The sequence below is a fragment of the Rhinoderma darwinii genome (assembly GCF_050947455.1).
Source record: "Rhinoderma darwinii isolate aRhiDar2 chromosome 5 unlocalized genomic scaffold, aRhiDar2.hap1 SUPER_5_unloc_2, whole genome shotgun sequence".
Taxonomy (NCBI): Eukaryota; Metazoa; Chordata; class Amphibia; order Anura; family Rhinodermatidae; genus Rhinoderma; species Rhinoderma darwinii.
In genome coordinates, this window is record NW_027461776.1 from 1,180,059 (window position 1) to 1,201,397 (window position 21,339).

The 21,339-nt window shown below is 47.6% G+C and overlaps 2 protein-coding genes across 2 annotated transcripts in view; one reads left to right on the top strand and one right to left on the bottom strand.

Moving 5' to 3' along the window:
* LOC142687181 (uncharacterized) overlaps window positions 1-9,218 on the bottom strand; it is a 27,541-nt gene extending 18,323 nt beyond the window's left edge. Inside the window, exons 1-2 of the mRNA XM_075847546.1 lie at window positions 9,147-9,218; window positions 8,814-8,892 (exon numbers count right to left, since the gene is read on the bottom strand). Of these exons, the coding sequence (XP_075703661.1) occupies window positions 8,814-8,886 (73 nt within the window). The 5' untranslated portion in view covers window positions 8,887-8,892; window positions 9,147-9,218. The remainder of the gene's footprint in view (window positions 1-8,813; window positions 8,893-9,146) is intronic.
* A 243-nt stretch (window positions 9,219-9,461) lies between these two features.
* Window positions 9,462-21,339, top strand: part of LOC142687179 (uncharacterized) — a 31,220-nt gene continuing 19,342 nt past the window's right edge. Inside the window, exon 1 of the mRNA XM_075847540.1 lies at window positions 9,462-9,545. The gene's annotated coding sequence lies outside the window, so the exon portion shown is untranslated. The remainder of the gene's footprint in view (window positions 9,546-21,339) is intronic.

Sequence of the window (21,339 nt, forward strand, 5' to 3'; positions counted from 1 at the left end):
CTGTATATATCTGCATGTAGTGAGCTCCCCCTGGTGGTGACTGTATATATATGCATGTAGTGAGCTCCCCCTGGTGGTGACTGTATATATATGTATGTAGTGAGCTCCCCTTGGTGGTGACTGTATATATCTGTATGCAGTGAGCTCCCCCTGGTGGTGACTGTATATATATGTATGTAGTGAGCTCCCCCTGGTGGTGACTGTATATATATCTGTATGTAGTGAGCTCCCCTGGTGGTGACTGTATATATATCTGTATGCAGTGAGCTCCCCCTGGTGGTGACTGTATATATCTGCATGTAGTGAGCTCCCCCTGGTGGTGACTGTATATATATATATATTTGTATGCAGTGAGCTCCCCCTGGTGGTGACTGTATATATCTGTATGTAGTGAGCTCCCCCTGGTGGTGACTGTATATATATGTATGTAGTGAGCTCCCCTGGTGGTGACTGTATATATCTGTATGCAGGGAGCTCCCCCTGGTGGTGACTGTATATATCTGTATATATCTGTATGCAGGGAGCTCCCCCTGGTGGTGACTGTATATATCTGTATGTATGTAGTGAGCTCCCCCTGGTGGTGACTGTATATATCTGTATGTATGTAGTGAGCTCCCCCTGGTGGTGACTGTATATATATGTATGCAGTGAGCTCCCCCTGGTGGTGACTGTATATATATGTATGTAGTGAGCTCCCCCTGGTGGTGTCTGTATATATATGTATGTAGTGAGCTCCCCTGGTGGTGATTGTATATATCTGTATGTAGTGCGCTCCCCCTGGTGGTGGCTGTATATATCTGTATGCAGTGAGCTCCCCCTGGTGGTGTCTGTATATATATATGTATGTAGTGCGCTCCCCCTGGTGGTGGCTGTATATATCTGTATGTAGTGAGCTCCCCCTGGTGGTGTCTGTATATATATATATGTATGTAGTGAGCTCCCCCTGGTGGTGACTGTATATATATGTATGTAGTGAGCTCCCCCTAATGGTGACTGTAAATATATGTATGTAGTGAGCTCCCCCTGGTGGTGACTGTATATATATGTATGTAGTGAGCTCCCCTGGTGGTGATTGTATATATCTGTATGTAGTGCGCTCCCCCTGGTGGTGGCTGTATATATCTGCATGTAGTGAGATCCCCCTGGTGGTGGCTGTATATATCTGTATGTAGTGAGCTCCCCCTGGTGGTGAATGTATATATATGTATGTAGTGAGCTCCCCCTGGTGGTGACTGTATATATCTGTATGTAGTGAGCTCCCCCTGGTGGTGAATGTATATATATGTATGTAGTGAGCTCCCCCTGGTGTTGACTGTATATATCTGTATGTAGTGCGCTCCCCCTGGTGGTGACTGTATATATATATATCTGTATGTAGTGAGCTCCCCTGGTGGTGACTGTATATATATCTGTATGCAGTGAGCTCCCCCTGGTGGTGACTGTATATATATCTGTATGTAGTGAGCTCCCCTGGTGGTGACTGTATATATATCTGTATGCAGTGAGCTCCCCCTGGTGGTGACTGTATATATATCTGTATGCAGTGAGCTCCCCCTGGTGGTTACTGTATATATATGTATGCAGTGAGCTTCGCCTGTTGGTGACTGTATATATCTGTATGCAGTGAGCTTCCCCTGGTGGTGACTGTATATATATGTATGTAGTGAGCTCCCCCTGGTGGTGGCTGTATATATCTGCATGTAGTTAGCTCCCCCTGGTGGTGACTGTATATATCTGTATGTAGTGAGCTTCCCCTGGTGGTGACTGTATATATATGTATGTAGTGCGCTCCCCCTGGTGGTGGCTGTATATATCTGCATGTAGTGAGCTCCCCCTGGTGGTGACTGTATATATCTGTATGTAGTGCGCTCCCCCTGGTGGTGGCTGTATATATCTGCATGTAGTGAGCTCCCCCTGGTGGTGACTGTATATATCTGCATGTAGTGCGCTCCCCCTGGTGGTGACTGTATATATCTGCATGTAGTGCGCTCCCCCTGGTGGTGGCTGTATATATCTGCATGTAGTGAGATCCCCCTGGTGGTGACTGTATATATCTGTGTGTAGTGAGCTCCCCCTGGTGGTGACTGTATATATATATATGTATGTAGTGCGCTCCCCCTGGTGGTGGCTGTATATATCTGCATGCAGTGAGCTCCCCCTGGTGGTGACTGTATATATCTGTATGCAGTGAGCTCCCCCTGGTGGTGACTGTATATATATGTATGTAGTGAGCTCCCCCTGGTGGTGAATGTATATATCTGTATGTAGTGCGCTCCCCCTGGTGGTGTCTGTATATATATATGTATGTAGTGAGCTTCCCCTGGTGGTGACTGTATATATCTGTATGTAGGGAGCTCCACCTGGTGGTGTCTGTATATATATGTATGCAGTGCGCTCCCCCTGGTGGTGACTGTATATATATGTAGTGAGCTCCCCCTGGTGGTGGCTGTATATATCTGTATGCAGTGAGCTCCCCCTGGTGGTGGCTGTATATATATGTATGTAGTGAGCTCCCCCTGGTGGTGAATGTATATATATGTATGTAGTGAGCTCCCCCTAGTGGTGACTGTATATATATGTATGTAGTGCGCTCCCCCTGGTGGTGTCTGTATATATATGTATGTAGTGAGCTTCCCCTGGTGGTGACTGTATATATCTGTATGTAGTGAGCTCCCCCTGGTGGTGGCTGTATATATCTGCATGTAGTGAGCTCCCCCTGGTGGTGACTGTATATATATGTATGTAGTGAGCTCCCCCTGGTGGTGACTGTATATATCTGTATGTAGTGCGCTCCCCCTGGTGGTGTCTGTATATATATCTGTATGTAGTGCGCTCCCCCTGGTGGTGTCTGTATATATATCTGTATGTAGTGCGCTCCCCCTGGTGGTGACTGTATATATATGTAGTGAGCTCCCCCTGGTGGTGGCTGTATATATCTGCATGTAGTGAGCTCCCCCTGGTGGTGACTGTATATATCTGTATGTAGGGAGCTCCCCCTGGTGGTGACTATATATATCTGTAGGCAGTGAGCTCCCCCTGGTGGTGACTATATATATATATATATATGTATGTAGTGAGCTCCCCTTGTTGGTGGTGGCTGTATATATCTGCATGTAGTGAGCTCCCCCTGGTGGTGAATGTATATATATGTATGTAGTGAGCTCCCCCTAGTGGTGACTGTATATATATGTATGTAGTGCGCTCCCCCTGGTGGTGTCTGTATATATATGTATGTAGTGAGCTTCCCCTGGTGGTGACTGTATATATCTGTATGTAGTGAGCTCCCCCTGGTGGTGGCTGTATATATCTGCATGTAGTGAGCTCCCCCTGGTGGTGACTGTATATATCTGTATGTAGGGAGCTCCCCCTGGTGGTGACTATATATATCTGTAGGCAGTGAGCTCCCCCTGGTGGTGACTATATATATATATATATATATATATGTAGTGAGCTCCCCTTGGTGGTGGCTGTATATATCTGCATGTAGTGAGCTCCCCCTGGTGGTGACTGTATATATATGTATGTAGTGAGATCCCCCTGGTGGTGGCTGTATATATCTGTATGTAGTGAGCTCCCCCTGGTGGTGGCTGTGTATATATATATATATATATATATATATATATATATGTATGTAGTGAGCTCCCCCTGGTGGTGGCTGTATATATCTGCATGTAGTGAGCTCCCCCTGGTGGTGACTGTATATATCTGTATGTAGTGCGCTCCCCCTGGTGGTGGCTGTATATATCTGCATGTAGTGAGCTCCCCCTGGTGGTGACTGTATATATCTGTATGTAGTGCGCTCCCCCTGGTGGTGACTGTATATATCTGTATGTAGTGAGCTCCCTCTAGTGGTGGCTGTATATATCTGTATGTAGTGAGCTCCCCCTGGTGGTGACTGTATATATCTGTATGCAGTGAGCTCCCCCTGGTGGTGTCTGTATATATATCTGTATGTAGTGCGCTTCCCCTGGTGGTGACTGTATATATCTGCATGTAGTGAGCTCCCCCTGGTGGTGACTGTATATATATGTATGTAGTGAGCTCCCCCTGGTGGTGGCTGTATATATATGTATGTAGTGAGCTCCCCCTGGTGGTGACTGTATATATATGTATGTAGTGAGCTCCCCCTGGTGGTGGCTGTATATATATGTATGTAGTGAGCTCCCCCTGGTGGTGTCTGTATATATATATGTATGTAGTGAGCTCCCCCTGGTGGTGGCTGTATATATATGTATGTAGTGAGCTCCCCCTGGTGGTGACTGTATATATCTGCATGTAGTGCGCTCCCCCTGGTGGTGGCTGTATATATCTGCATGTAGTGAGTTCCCTCTAGTGGTGGCTGTATATATATGTATGTAGTGAGCTCCCTCTAGTGGTGGCTGTATATATCTGTATGTAGTGAGCTCCCCCTGGTGGTGACTGTATATATCTGTATGCAGTGAGCTCCCCCTGGTGGTGACTGTGTATATATATGTATGTAGTGAGCTCCCCCTGGTGGTGGCTGTATATATATGTATGTAGTGAGCTCCCCCTGGTGGTGACTGTATATATATGTATGTAGTGAGCTCCCCCTGGTGGTGGCTGTATATATATGTATGTAGTGAGCTCCCCCTGGTGGTGGCTGTATATATATGTATGTAGTGAGCTCCCCCTGGTGGTGACTGTATATATCTGCATGTAGTGCGCTCCCCCTGGTGGTGGCTGTATATATCTGCATGTAGTGAGTTCCCTCTAGTGGTGGCTGTATATATATGTATGTAGTGAGCTCCCTCTAGTGGTGGCTGTATATATCTGTATGTAGTGAGCTCCCCCTGGTGGTGACTGTATATATCTGTATGCAGTGAGCTCCCCCTGGTGGTGACTGTGTATATATATGTATGTAGTGAGCTCCCCCTGGTGGTGACTGTATATATATATGTATGTAGTGAGCTCCCCCTGGTGGTGACTGTATATATCTGCATGTAGTGAGCTCCCCCTGGTGGTGACTGTATATATCTGTATGTAGTGAGCTCCCCCTGGTGGTGACTGTATATATATATATATATATATGTATGTAGTGAGCTCCCCCTGGTGGTGGCTGTATATATCTGTATGTAGTGAGCTCCCCCTGGTGGTGACTGTATATATCTGTATGCAGTGAGCTCCCCCTGGTGGTGTCTGTATATATATATGTATGTAGTGCGCTCCCCCTGGTGGTGACTGTATATATATGTAGTGAGCTCCCCCTGGTGGTGGCTGTATATATCTGTATGCAGTGAGCTCCCCCTGGTGGTGACTGTATATATATGTATGTAGTGAGCTCCCCCTGGTGGTGACTGTATATATATGTATGTAGTGAGCTCCCCCTGGTGGTGGCTGTATATATATGTATGTAGTGAGCTCCCCCTAATGGTGACTGTATATATATGTATGTAGTGAGCTCCCCCCGGTTGGTGACTGTATATATATGTATGCAGTGAGCTCCCCCTGGTGGTGACTGTATATATATATCTGCATGTAGTGAGCTCTCCCTGGTGGTGACTGTATATATCTGTATGTAGTGAGCTCCCCCTGGTGGTGACTGTATATATATTTGTATGTAGTGAGCTCCCCCTGGTGGTGACTGTATATATCTGTATGTAGTGCGCTCCCCCTGGTGGTGGCTGTATATATCTGCATGTAGTGAGATCCCCCTGGTGGTGGCTGTATATATCTGTATGTAGTGAGCTCCCCCTGGTGGTGACTGTATATATCTGTATGTAGTGAGCTCCCCTGGTGGTGAATGTATATATATGTATGTAGTGAGCTCCCCCTGGTGGTGACTGTATATATCTGTATGTAGTGAGCTCCCCCTGGCGGTGACTGTATATATCTGTATGCAGTGAGCTCCCCCTGGTGGTGTCTGTATATATATATGTATGTAGTGCGCTCCCCTGGTGGTGACTGTATATATATATGTATGCAGTGAGCTCCCCCTGGTGGTGTCTGTATATATATTTGTATGTAGTGAGCTTCCCCTGGTGGTGACTGTATATATCTGCATGTAGTGAGCTCCCCCTGGTGGTGACTGTATATATATGTATGTAGTGAGCTCCCCCTGGTGGTGGCTGTATATATATGTATGTAGTGAGCTCCCCCTGGTGGTGGCTGTATATATATGTATGTAGTGAGCTCCCCCTGGTGGTGACTGTATATATATGTATGTAGGGAGCTCTCCCTGGTGGTCACTGTATATATATATGTATGTAGTGAGCTCCCCCTAATGGTGACTGTATATATATGTATGTAGTGAGCTCCCCCTGGTGGTGACTGTATATATCTGTATGTAGTGAGCTCCCCCTGGTGGTGACTGTATATATATGTAGTGAGCTCCCCCTGGTGGTGGCTGCATATATCTGCATGTAGTGAGCTCCCCCTGGTGGTGACTGTATATATCTGTATGTAGTGAGCTCCCTCTAGTGGTGGCTGTATATATCTGTATGTAGTGAGCTCCCCCTGGTGGTGACTGTATATATATATATATGTATGTAGTGACCTCCCCCTGGTGGTGACTGTATATATCTGCATGTAGTGAGCTCCCCCTGGTGGTGACTGTATATATATGTATGTAGGGAGCTCTCCCTGGTGGTGTCTGTATATATATATGTATGTAGTGAGCTCCCCCTAATGGTGACTGTATATATATGTATGTAGTGAGCTCCCCCTGGTGGTGACTGTATATATCTGTATGTAGTGAGCTCCCCCTGGTGGTGACTGTATATATCTGTATGTAGTGAGCTCCCCCTGGTGGTGACTGTATATATATGTAGTGAGCTCCCCCTGGTGGTGGCTGTATATATCTGCATGTAGTGAGCTCCCCCTGGTGGTGACTGTATATATATGTATGTAGTGAGCTCCCCCTGGTGGTGTCTGTATATATATATATGTATGTAGTGAGCTCCCCCTAATGGTGACTGTATATATATGTATGTAGTGAGCTCCCCCTGGTGGTGACTGTATATATCTGTATGTAGTGAGCTCCCCCTGGTGGTGACTGTATATATATGTAGTGAGCTCCCCCTGGTGGTGGCTGTATATATCTGCATGTAGTGAGCTCCCCCTGGTGGTGACTGTATATATATGTATGTAGTGAGCTCCCCCTGGTGGTGGCTGTATATATATGTATGTAGTGAGCTCCCCCTAATGGTGACTGTATATATATGTATGTAGTGAGCTCCCCCTGGTGGTGGCTGTATATATATGTATGCAGTGAGCTCCCCCTGGTGGTGGCTGTATATATATGTATGTAGTGAGCTCCCCCTAATGGTGACTGTATATATATGTATGTAGTGAGCTCCCCCTAATGGTGACTGTATATATATGTATGCAGTGAGCTCCCCCTGGTGGTGGCTGTATATATCTGTATGTAGTGAGCTCCCCCTAATGGTGACTGTATATATATGTATGTAGTGCGCTCCCCCTAATGGTGACTGTATATATATATGTATGTAGTGCGCTCCCCCTGGTGGTGGCTGTATATATCTGTATGTAGTGAGCTCCCCCTAATGGTGACTGTATATATATGTATGTAGTGCGCTCCCCCTAATGGTGACTGTATATATATATGTATGTAGTGAGCTCCCCCTGGTGGTGACTGTATATATCTGTATGTAGTGAGCTCCCCCTGGTGGTGACTGTATATATATGTATGTAGTGAGCTCCCCCTGGTGGTGGCTGTATATATATGTATGTAGTGAGCTCCCCCTAATGGTGACTGTATATATATGTATGTAGTGAGCTCCCCCTGGTGGTGACTGTATATATCTGTATGTAGTGAGCTCCCCCTGGTGGTGACTGTATATATATATATATGTAGTGAGCTCCCCCTGGTGGTGACTGTATATATCTGTATGTAGTGAGCTCCCTCTAGTGGTGACTGTATATATATATATGTATGTAGTGAGCTCCCCCTGGTGGTGACTGTATATATATGTATGTAGTGAGCTCCCCCTGGTGGTGACTGTATATATCTGTATGTAGTGAGCTCCCCCTGGTGGTGACTGTATATATATGTAAGTAGTGAGCTCCCCCTGGTGGTGACTGTATATATCTGCATGTAGTGAGCTCCCCCTGGTGGTGACTATATATATCTGTATGTAGTGAGCTCCCCCTGGTGGTGACTGTATATATCTGCATGTAGTGAGCTCCCCCTGGTGGTGACTGTATATATATGTAAGTAGTGCGCTCCCCCTGGTGGTGACTGTATATATATCTGCATGTAGTGAGCTCCCCCTGGTGGTGACTGTATATATATGTATGTAGTGCGCTCCCCCTGGTGGTGACTGTATATATCTGCATGTAGTGAGCTCCCCTTGGTGGTGACTGTATATATATGTATGTAGTGAGCTCCCCCTGGTGGTGACTGTATATATATGTAAGTAGTGAGCTCCCCCTGGTGGTGTCTGTATATATATATGTATGTAGTGAGCTCCCCCTGGTGGTGACTGTATATATATGTATGTAGTGAGCTCCCCCTGGTGGTGACTGTATATATCTGTATGTAGTGCGCTCCCCCTGGTGGTGTCTGTATATATCTGCATGTAGTGAGCTCCCCCTGGTGGTGACTGTATATATCTGTATGTAGTGAGCTCCCCCTGGTGGTGACTGTATATATCTGTATGTAGTGAGCTCCCCCTGGTGGTACGTGTATGTATATTGCGTGCAGGGGTTTTGGAGCTGTGTGTCAGTACAGGGATCCGCACACTGTACAGATGATAGGCTGTAGTTCCCCCGCAGCTGCAGCACGGCTCCCGTCTTCTCACTTACACATCTCTCATCTTTTTCTGTATCTCTACCTGTATAAGGTATGGGGCAGTCGTCGTCCTCGGAGGCTGGGGGGTCCCACACGTCCGGGGTCTGCTCGCTCATGGCCTCCTGCAAGGAGAGGGATTAGAGACATTATTGGGCACTCAGTACCAGGCAGCTGCCGCACAAGACCATCTATAGAGGATGCAGCAGAGACGAGAGCGCTCAGTACTGGTCATTACAAGAACAATTCATTGCAGGACCAGGACCCTGCACTCCGTGTCCGCGCACTATGGCCGCCCCAGCACGCACAGGGTTAATCCTCCCTGCACACAGGGTCCCGGGCAGCTCAGGGATCGGGGGCTGCGGGTCATTGTTATTACCTGACTGTTACCTTGATGGGATTTGGTCAGGGAGGCTCCATTCACCGGAAACAGCTCCCGCGCCCCGCCTCTTCCGTTTCACTAGCCCCGCCCCTCCTCTTGTCCCGTTATTCTTTTAGAGGCCGGTGTTGAGCTCTGTCTAGTTGCATTGTGGGTCTTGTAGTCATATACGCCGTTTTAGTAACTTCGTTTAATGTTCCACAAACTATTGCTCCCGGCAGCCACTGCGGCGCAAGCCAGCCTGTCAGAACGCTCCGCGCGGTTCTTTCTGGGAGTTGTAGTCACAATTATACGATTTCTAAAATAACAGACTGAAGGTGGACTACACGTCCCATAAATCAGCGCAACTCCCTATGTTCTGTGCGGGCACTCAGCTGAGCTGTAATTCTGGAGTGTGAGGTGAGAGGGGCCCCGGAGGTGGGAGAGGGATGAGGGGCTCAGGACTGGCTGATACTGGGGGCCACAGGTCACATCTTTCCAGGGCTCCTGTGTGGCTGCTTGTGCTGTTCTATAGCAGTCAGGACGATGTGCTGTTCAGGGTCTCAGGAAAGCTGGGTGATTGTAAGTCAGGAATGTCGCTGACCTTCCATTATATATAATACACGGGGGGCCCAGCAGGGCCGGCTCCAGGTTTATGTGGCCCCTTCGCGGGGAAGTCACGGCGGCAGTAAAATGGCAGAAAACGTCACTTTGTGCCCTAAAATACGGACCGAGACGTCAGGAGCGGAATCTCCGGCCAGAGAAGGGTCGCTGGGGATTTAACTCCTAGAGGGGCCCCAAAGGCTGCAGGGGGGGATCCGCTCCTAGACGGGGGAACCGGTACAAGCGGAATCCCCAACAAGAGCGTCAGCGGCCGAGTGGCCCCCCCAAGTGTAGTGGCCCCGGAACCTGCACGGGTCCGACCGAAGACGACTCTGTCCATGAATAACGAAAATCTACCAGCGAAGAAGAAAGTGCAAGAAATCCGGAGATTATCAAGAGATTATTACAGATTACAGGAGATTACATGTGAGGGGGTATCAGGAGATTAGGGTAGAGATGTATGGAGAGGACAGGTTGTGGACAGGAGATTACATGTGAGGAGGTATCAGGAGATTAGGGTAGAGATGTATGGAGAGGACTGGTTGTGGACAGGAGATTACATGTGGAGAGGTATCAGGAGATTAGGGTAGAGATGTATGGAGAGGACAGGTTGTGGACAGGAGATTACATGTGTGGAGGTATCAGGAGATTAGGGTAGAGATGTATGGAGAGGACAGGTTGTGGACAGGAGATTACATGTGGGGAGGTATCAGGAGATTAGGGTATAGATGTATGGAGAGGACAGGTTGTGGACAGGAGATTACATGTGAGGGGTATCAGGAGATTAGGGTAGAGATGTATGGAGAGGACAGGTTGTGGACAGGAGATTACATGTGAGGGGTATCAGGAGATTAGGGTAGAGGTGTATGGAGAGGACAGGTTGTGGACAGGAGATTACATGTGGGGAGGTATCAGGAGATTAGGGTAGAGATGTATGGAGAGGACAGGTTGTGGACAGGAGATTACATGTAAGGAGGTATCAGGAGATTAGGGTAGAGATGTATGGAGAGGACAGGTTGTGGACAGGAGATTACATGTGAGGAGGTATCAGGAGATTAGGGTAGAGATGTATGGAGGGGACAGGGTGTGGGCAGGAGATTACATGTGAAGAGATATCAGGAGATTAGGGTGGAGATGTATGGAGAGGACAGGTTGTGGACAGGAGATTACATGTGAGGAGGTATCAGGAGATTAGGGTAGAGATGTATGGAGAGGACAGGTTGTGGACAGGAGATTACATGTGAGGAGGTATCAGGAGATTAGGGTAGAGATGTATGGAGAGGACAGGTTGTGGACAGGAGATTACATGTGAGGAGGTATCAGGAGATTAGGGTAGAGATGTATGGAGGGGACAGGTTGTGGACAGGAGATTACATGTGTGGAGGTATCAGGAGATTAGGGTAGAGATGTATGGAGAGGACAGGTTGTGGACAGGAGATTACATGTGAGGAGGTATCAGGAGATTAGGGTAGAGATGTATGGAGAGGACAGGAGATTACATGTGAGGAGGTATCAGGAGATTAGGGTAGAGATGTATGGAGAGGACAGGTTGTGGACAGGAGATTACATGTGTGGTGGTATCAGGAGATTAGGGTAGAGATGTATGGAGAGGACAGGTTGTGGACAGGAGATTACATGTGAGGAGGTATCAGGAGATTAGGGTAGAGATGTATGGAGAGGACAGGTTGTGGACAGGAGATTACATGTGTGGTGGTATCAGGAGATTAGGGTAGAGATGTATGGAGAGGACAGGTTGTGGACAGGAGATTACATGTGAGGAGGTATCAGGAGATTAGGGTAGAGATGTATGGAGAGGACAGGTTGTGGACAGGAGATTACATGTGTGGTGGTATCAGGAGATTAGGGTAGAGATGTATGGAGAGGACAGGTTGTGGACAGGAGATTACATGTGAGGAGGTATCAGGAGATTAGGGTAGAGATGTATGGGGAGGACAGGTTGTGGACAGTAGATTACATGTGGGGGTATCAGGAGATTAGGGTAGAGATGTATGGAGAGGACAGGGTGTGGACAGGAGATTACATGTGAGGAGGTATCAGGAGATTAGGGTAGGGATGTATGGAGAGGACAGGTTGTGGACAGGAGATTACATGTGAGGAGGTATCAGGAGATTAGGGTAGGGATGTATGGAGAGGACAGGTTGTGGACAGGAGATTACATGTGTGGAGGTATCAGGAGATTAGGGTAGAGATGTATGGAGAGGACAGGTTGTAGACAGGAGATTACATGTGAGGAGGTATCAGGAGATTAGGGTAGAGATGTATGGAGAGGACAGGTTGTGGACAGGAGATTACATGTGAGGAGGTATCAGGAGATTAGGGTAGAGATGTATGGAGAGGACAGGTTGTAGACAGGAGATTACATGTGAGGAGGTATCAGGAGATTAGGGTAGAGATGTATGGAGAGGACAGGTTGTGGACAGGAGATTACATGTGAGGAGGTATCAGGAGATTAGGGTAGAGATGTATGGAGAGGACAGGTTGTGGACAGGAGATTACATGTGTGGAGGTATCAGGAGATTAGGGTAGAGATGTATGGAGAGGACAGGTTGTGGACAGGAGATTACATGTGTGGAGGTATCAGGAGATTAGGGTAGAGATGTATGGAGAGGACAGGTTGTAGACAGGAGATTACATGTGAGGAGGTATCAGGAGATTAGGGTAGAGATGTATGGAGAGGACAGGTTGTGGACAGGAGATTACATGTGAGGAGGTATCAGGAGATTAGGGTAGAGATGTATGGAGAGGACAGGTTGTGGACAGGAGATTACATGTGAGGAGGTATCAGGAGATTAGGGTAGAGATGTATGGAGAGGACAGGTTGTGGACAGGAGATTACATGTGAGGAGGTATCAGGAGATTAGGGTAGAGATGTATGGAGGGGACAGGTTGTGGACAGGAGATTACATGTGAGGAGGTATCAGGAGATTAGGGTAGAGATGTATGGAGAGGACAGGTTGTGGACAGGAGATTACATGTGAGGAGGTATCAGGAGATTAGGGTAGGGATGTATGGAGAGGACAGGTTGTAGACAGGAGATTACATGTGAGGAGGTATCAGGAGATTAGGGTAGAGATGTATGGAGAGGACAGGTTGTGGACAGGAGATTACATGTGAGGAGGTATCAGGAGATTAGGGTAGAGATGTATGGAGAGGACAGGGTGTGGACAGGAGATTACATGTGGGAGGTATCAGGAGATTAGGGTAGAGATGTATGGAGAGGACAGGGTGTGGACAGGAGATTACATGTGAGGAGGTGTCAGGAGATTAGGGTAGAGATGTATGGAGAGGACAGGTTGTGGACAGGAGATTACATGTGAGGAGGTGTCAGGAGATTAGGGTATAGATGTATGGAGGGGACAGGTTGTGGACAGGAGATTACATGTGAGGAGGTATCAGGAGATTAGGGTAGAGATGTATGGAGAGGACAGGTTGTGGACAGGAGATTACATGTGTGGAGGTATCAGGAGATTAGGGTAGAGATGTATGGAGAGGACAGGTTGTGGACAGGAGATTACATGTGAGGAGGTATCAGGAGATTAGGGTAGAGATGTATGGAGAGGACAGGTTGTGGACAGGAGATTACATGTGAGGAGGTATCAGGAGATTAGGGTAGAGATGTATGGAGAGGACAGGTTGTGGACAGGAGATTACATGTGAGGAGGTATCAGGAGATTAGGGTAGAGATGTATGGAGAGGACAGGTTGTGGACAGGAGATTACATGTGAGGAGGTATCAGGAGATTAGGGTAGAGATGTATGGAGGGTACAGGTTGTGGACAGGAGATTACATGTGAGGAGGTATCAGGAGATTAGGGTAGAGATGTATGGAGAGGACAGGTTGTGGACAGGAGATTACATGTGAGGAGGTATCAGGAGATTAGGGTAGAGATGTATGGAGAGGACAGGTTGTGGACAGGAGATTACATGTGAGGAGGTATCAGGAGATTAGGGTAGGGATGTATGGAGAGGACAGGTTGTAGACAGGAGATTACATGTGAGGAGGTATCAGGAGATTAGGGTAGAGATGTATGGAGAGGACAGGTTGTGGACAGGAGATTACATGTGAGGAGGTATCAGGAGATTAGGGTAGAGATGTATGGAGAGGACAGGTTGTGGACAGGAGATTACATGTGTGGAGGTATCAGGAGATTAGGGTAGAGATGTATGGGGAGGACAGGTTGTGGACAGGAGATTACATGTGGGGGGGGTATCAGGAGATTAGGGTAGAGATGTATGGAGGGGACAGGTTGTGGACAGGAGATTACATGTGAGGAGGTATCAGGAGATTAGGGTAGAGATGTATGGAGAGGACAGGTTGTGGACAGGAGATTACATGTGAGGAGGTATCAGGAGATTAGGGTAGAGATGTATGGAGAGGACAGGTTGTGGACAGGAGATTACATGTGAGGAGGTATCAGGAGATTAGGGTAGAGATGTATGGAGAGGACAGGTTGTGGACAGGAGATTACATGTGGGAGGTATCAGGAGATTAGGGTAGAGATGTATGGAGAGGACAGGTTGTGGACAGGAGATTACATGTGGGGGTATCAGGAGATTAGGGTAGAGATGTATGGAGGGGACAGGGTGTGGACAGAAGATTACATGTGGGGAGGTATCAGGAGATTAGGGTAGAGATGTATGGAGAGGACAGGTTGTGGACAGGAGATTACATGTGAGAGGTATCAGGAGATTAGGTTAGAGATGTATGGAGAGGACAGGTTGTGGACAGGAGATTACATGTGAGGAGGTATCAGGAGATTAGGGTAGAGATGTATGGAGGGGACAGGTTGTGGACAGGAGATTACATGTGAGGGTATCAGGAGATTAGGGTAGAGATGTATGGAGAGGACAGGTTGTGGACATTAGATTACATGTGAGGAGGTATCAGGAGATTAGGGTAGAGATGTATGGAGAGGACAGGTTGTGGACAGGAGATTACATGTGAGGGGTATCAGGAGATTAGGGTAGAGATGTATGGAGAGGACAGGTTGTGGACAGGAGATTACATGTGTGGAGGTATCAGGAGATTAGGGTAGAGATGTATGGAGAGGACAGGTTGTGGACAGGAGATTACATGTGGGGGGTATCAGGAGATTAGGGTAGAGATGTATGGAGAGGACAGGTTGTGGACAGGAGATTACATGTGTGGAGGTATCAGGAGATTAGGGTAGAGATGTATGGAGAGGACAGGTTGTGGACAGGAGATTACATGTGAGGAGGTATCAGGAGATTAGGGTAGAGATGTATGGAGAGGACAGGTTGTGGACAGGAGATTACATGTGAGGAGGTATCAGGAGATTAGGGTAGAGATGTATGGAGGGGACAGGTTGTGGACAGGAGATTACATGTGAGGAGGTATCAGGAGATTAGGGTAGAGATGTATGGAGAGGACAGGTTGTGGACAGGAGATTACATGTGTGGAGGTATCAGGAGATTAGGGTAGAGATGTATGGAGAGGACAGGTTGTGGACAGGAGATTACATGTGAGGAGGTATCAGGAGATTAGGGTAGAGATGTATGGAGAGGACAGGTTGTGGACAGGAGATTACATGTGAGGAGGTATCAGGAGATTAGGGTAGAGATGTATGGAGAGGACAGGTTGTGGACAGGAGATTACATGTGAGGGGTATCAGGAGATTAGGGTAGAGATGTATGGAGAGGACAGGTTGTGGACAGGAGATTACATGTGAGGAGGTATCAGGAGATTAGGGTAGAGATGTATGGAGGGGACAGGTTGTGGACAGGAGATTACATGTGGAGGTATCAGGAGATTAGGGTAGAGATGTATGGAGGGGACAGGTTGTGGACAGGAGATTACATGTGGGGAGGTATCAGGAGATTAGGGTAGAGATGTATGGAGAGGACAGGTTGTGGACAGGAGATTACATGTGTGGAGATATCAGGAGATTAGGGTAGAGATGTATGGAGAGGACAGGTTGTGGACAGGAGATTACATGTGAGGGTATCAGGAGATTAGGGTAGAGATGTATGGAGAGGACAGGTTGTGGACAGGAGATTACATGTGGGGAGGTATCAGGAGATTAGGGTAGAGATGTGTGGACAGGATATTACATGTGGGGGGTATCAGGAGATTAGGGTAGAGATGTATGGAGAGGACAGGTTGTGGACAGGAGATTACATGTGAGGAGGTATCAGGAGATTAGGGTAGAGATGTATGGAGAGGACAGGTTGTGGACAGGAGATCACATGTGAGGAGGTATCAGGAGATTAGGGTAGAGATGTATGGAGGGGACAGGTTGTGGACAGGAGATTACATGTGAGGAGGTATCAGGAGATTAGGGTAGAGATGTATGGAGAGGACAGGTTGTGGACAGGAGATTACATGTGGGGGTATCAGGAGATTAGGGTAGAGATGTATGGAGGGGACAGGTTGTGGACAGTAGATTACATGTGAGGAGGTATCAGGAGATTAGGGTAGAGATGTATGGAGAGGACAGGTTGTGGACAGGAGATTACATGTGAGGAGGTATCAGGAGATTAGGGTAGAGATGTATGGAGAGGACAGGTTGTGGACAGGAGATTACATGTGAGGAGGTATCAGGAGATTAGGGTAGAGATGTATGGAGAGGACAGGTTGTGGACAGGAGATTACATGTGAGGAGGTATCAGGAGATTAGGGTAGAGATGTATGGAGAGGACAGGAGATTACATGTGGGGGGTATCAGGAGATTAGGGTAGAGATGTATGGAGAGGACAGGTTGTGGACAGGAGATTACATGTGGGGGTATCAGGAGATTAGGGTAGAGATGTATGGAGGGGACAGGTTGTGGACAGTAGATTACATGTGAGGAGGTATCAGGAGATTAGGGTAGAGATGTATGGAGAGGACAGGTTGTGGACAGGAGATTACATGTGAGGAGGTATCAGGAGATTAGGGTAGAGATGTATGGAGAGGACAGGTTGTGGACAGGAAATTACATGTGGGGTGGTATCAGGAGATTAGGGTAGAGATGTATGGAGAGGACAGGTTGTGGACAGGAGATTACATGTGGGGGGTATCAGGAGATTAGGGTAGAGATGTATGGAGAGGACAGGTTGTGGACAGGAGATTACATGTGGTGGTATCAGGAGATTAGGGTAGAGATGTATGGAGAGGACAGGTTGTGGACAGGAGATTACATGTGAGGGGTATCAGGAGATTAGGGTAGAGATGTATGGAGAGGACAGGTTGTGGACAGGAGATTACATGTGTGGAGGTATCAGGAGATTAGGGTAGAGATGTATGGAGAGGACAGGATGTGGACAGGAGATTACATGTGGGAGGTATCAGGAGATTAGGGTAGAGATGTATGGAGAGGACAGGTTGTGGACAGGAGATTACATGTGAGGAGGTATCAGGAGATTAGGGTAGAGATGTATGGAGAGGACAGGTTGTGGACAGGAGATTACATGTGAGGGGGTATCAGGAGATTAGGGTAGAGATGTATGGAGGGGACAGGTTGTGGACAGGAGATTACATGTGGGGGGTATCAGGAGATTAGTGTAGAGATGTATGGAGGGGACAGGAGATTACATGTGGGGGGGGTATCAGGAGATTAGGGTAGAGATGTACGGAGAGGACAGGTTGTGGACAGGAGATTACATGTGGGAGGTATCAGGAGATTAGGGTAGAGATGTATGGAGGGGACAGGTTGTAGACAGGAGATTACATGTGGGGAGGTATCAGGAGATTAGGGTAGAGATGTATGGAGAGGACAGGTTGTGGACAGGAGATTACATGTGGGGAGGTATCAGGAGATTAGGGTAGAGATGTACGGAGAGGACAGGTTGTGGACAGGAGATTACATGTGGGAGGTATCAGGAGATTAGGGTAGAGATGTATGGAGGGGACAGGTTGTAGACAGGAGATTACATGTGGGGAGGTATCAGGAGATTAGGGTAGAGATGTATGGAGAGGACAGGTTGTGGACAGGAGATTACATGTGGGGGGTATCAGGAGATTAGGGTAGAGATGTATGGAGGGGACAGGTTGTGGACAGGAGATTACATGTGTGGAGGTATCAGGAGATTAGGGTAGAGATGTATGGAGGGGACAGGTTGTGGACAGGAGATTACATGTGAGGAGGTATTAGGAGATTAGGGTAGAGATGTATGGAGAGGACAGGTTGTGGACAGGAGATTACATGTGAGGAGGTATCAGGACATTAGGGTAGAGATGTATGGAGAGGACAGGTTGTGGACAGGAGATTACATGTGAGGAGGTATCAGGAGATTAGGGTGGAGATGTATGGAGAGGACAGGTTGTGGACAGGAGATTACATGTGGGGAGGTATCAGGAGATTAGGGTAGAGATGTATGGAGAGGACAGGTTGTGGACAGGAGATTACATGTGGGGAGGTATCAGGAGATTAGGGTAGAGATGTATGGAGGGGACAGGTTGTGGACAGGAGATTACATGTGAGGAGGTATCAGGAGATTAGGGTAGAGATGTATGGAGAGGACAGGTTGTGGACAGGAGATTACATGTGAGGAGGTATTAGGAGATTAGGGTAGAGATGTATGGAGAGGACAGGTTGTGGACAGGAGATTACATGTGAGGGGTATCAGGAGATTAGGGTAGAGATGTATGGAGAGGACAGGTTGTGGACAGGAGATTACATGTGAGGAGGTATCAGGAGATTAGGGTAGAGATGTATGGAGAGGACAGGTTGTGGACAGGAGATTACATGTGGGGAGGTATCAGGAGATTAGGGTAGAGATGTATGGAGGGGACAGGTTGTGGACAGGAGATTACATGTGGGGGTATCAGGAGATTAGGGTAGAGATGTATGGAGAGGACAGGTTGTGGACAGGAGATTACATGTGAGGAGGTATCAGGAGATTAGGGTAGAGATGTATGGAGAGGACAGGAGATTACATGTGAGGAGGTATCAGGAGATTAGGGTAGAGGTGTATGGAGAGGACAGGAGATTACATGTGAGGAGGTATCAGGAGATTAGGGTAGAGATGTATGGAGGGGACAGGTTGTGGACAGGAGATTACATGTGAGGGGGTATCAGGAGATTAGGGTAGAGATGTATGGAGAGGACAGGTTGTGGACAGGAGATTACATGTGGTGGTATCAGGAGATTAGGGTAGAGATGTATGGAGAGGACAGGTTGTGGACAGGAGATTACATGTGAGGGGTATCAGGAGATTAGGGTAGAGATGTATGGAGAGGACAGGTTGTGGACAGGAGATTACATGTGTGGAGGTATCAGGAGATTAGGGTAGAGATGTATGGAGAGGACAGGATGTGGACAGGAGATTACATGTGGGAGGTATCAGGAGATTAGGGTAGAGATGTATGGAGAGGACAGGTTGTGGACAGGAGATTACATGTGAGGAGGTATCAGGAGATTAGGGTAGAGATGTATGGAGAGGACAGGTTGTGGACAGGAGATTACATGTGAGGGGGTATCAGGAGATTAGGGTAGAGATGTATGGAGGGGACAGGTTGTGGACAGGAGATTACATGTGGGGGGTATCAGGAGATTAGTGTAGAGATGTATGGAGGGGACAGGAGATTACATGTGGGGGGGGTATCAGGAGATTAGGGTAGAGATGTACGGAGAGGACAGGTTGTGGACAGGAGATTACATGTGGGAGGTATCAGGAGATTAGGGTAGAGATGTATGGAGGGGACAGGTTGTAGACAGGAGATTACATGTGGGGAGGTATCAGGAGATTAGGGTAGAGATGTATGGAGAGGACAGGTTGTGGACAGGAGATTACATGTGGGGAGGTATCAGGAGATTAGGGTAGAGATGTACGGAGAGGACAGGTTGTGGACAGGAGATTACATGTGGGAGGTATCAGGAGATTAGGGTAGAGATGTATGGAGGGGACAGGTTGTAGACAGGAGATTACATGTGGGGAGGTATCAGGAGATTAGGGTAGAGATGTATGGAGAGGACAGGTTGTGGACAGGAGATTACATGTGGGGGGTATCAGGAGATTAGGGTAGAGATGTATGGAGGGGACAGGTTGTGGACAGGAGATTACATGTGTGGAGGTATCAGGAGATTAGGGTAGAGATGTATGGAGGGGACAGGTTGTGGACAGGAGATTACATGTGAGGAGGTATTAGGAGATTAGGGTAGAGATGTATGGAGAGGACAGGTTGTGGACAGGAGATTACATGTGAGGAGGTATCAGGACATTAGGGTAGAGATGTATGGAGAGGACAGGTTGTGGACAGGAGATTACATGTGAGGAGGTATCAGGAGATTAGGGTGGAGATGTATGGAGAGGACAGGTTGTGGACAGGAGATTACATGTGGGGAGGTATCAGGAGATTAGGGTAGAGATGTATGGAGAGGACAGGTTGTGGACAGGAGATTACATGTGGGGAGGTATCAGGAGATTAGGGTAGAGATGTATGGAGGGGACAGGTTGTGGACAGGAGATTACATGTGAGGAGGTATCAGGAGATTAGGGTAGAGATGTATGGAGAGGACAGGTTGTGGACAGGAGATTACATGTGAGGAGGTATTAGGAGATTAGGGTAGAGATGTATGGAGAGGACAGGTTGTGGACAGGAGATTACATGTGAGGGGTATCAGGAGATTAGGGTAGAGATGTATGGAGAGGACAGGTTGTGGACAGGAGATTACATGTGAGGAGGTATCAGGAGATTAGGGTAGAGATGTATGGAGAGGACAGGTTGTGGACAGGAGATTACATGTGGGGAGGTATCAGGAGATTAGGGTAGAGATGTATGGAGGGGACAGGTTGTGGACAGGAGATTACATGTGGGGGTATCAGGAGATTAGGGTAGAGATGTATGGAGAGGACAGGTTGTGGACAGGAGATTACATGTGAGGAGGTATCAGGAGATTAGGGTAGAGATGTATGGAGAGGACAGGAGATTACATGTGAGGAGGTATCAGGAGATTAGGGTAGAGGTGTATGGAGAGGACAGGAGATTACATGTGAGGAGGTATCAGGAGATTAGGGTAGAGATGTATGGAGGGGACAGGTTGTGGACAGGAGATTACATGTGAGGGGGTATCAGGAGATTAGGGTAGAGATGTATGGAGAGGACAGGTTGTGGACAGGAGATTACATGTGAGGAGGTATCAGGAGATTAGGGTAGAGATGTATGGAGAGGACAGGTTGTGGACAGGAGATTACATGTGAGGAGGTATCAGGAGATTAGGGTAGAGATGTGTGGACAGGATATTACATGTGGGGAGGTATCAGGAGATTAGGGTAGAGATGTATGGAGAGGACAGGTTGTGGACAGGAGATTACATGTGAGGAGGTATCAGGAGATTAGGGTAGAGATGTATGGAGAGGACAGGTTGTGGACAGGAGATTACATGTGTGGAGGTATCAGGAGATTAGGGTAGAGATGTATGGAGGGGACAGGTTGTGGACAGGAGATTACATGTGAGGAGGTATCAGGAGATTAGGGTAGAGATGTATGGAGAGGACAGGTTGTGGACAGGAGATTACATGTGGGGAGCTATCAGATTAGGTGTCAGGATTTGAATCCAGTTTCTCTTGTCCTTGAGTTATTCGGGATGTTGGACGGCTTCACTGCTATAACTGTTGTTTTGACTCGTTGGATTTCTGGTCTTGTCTTA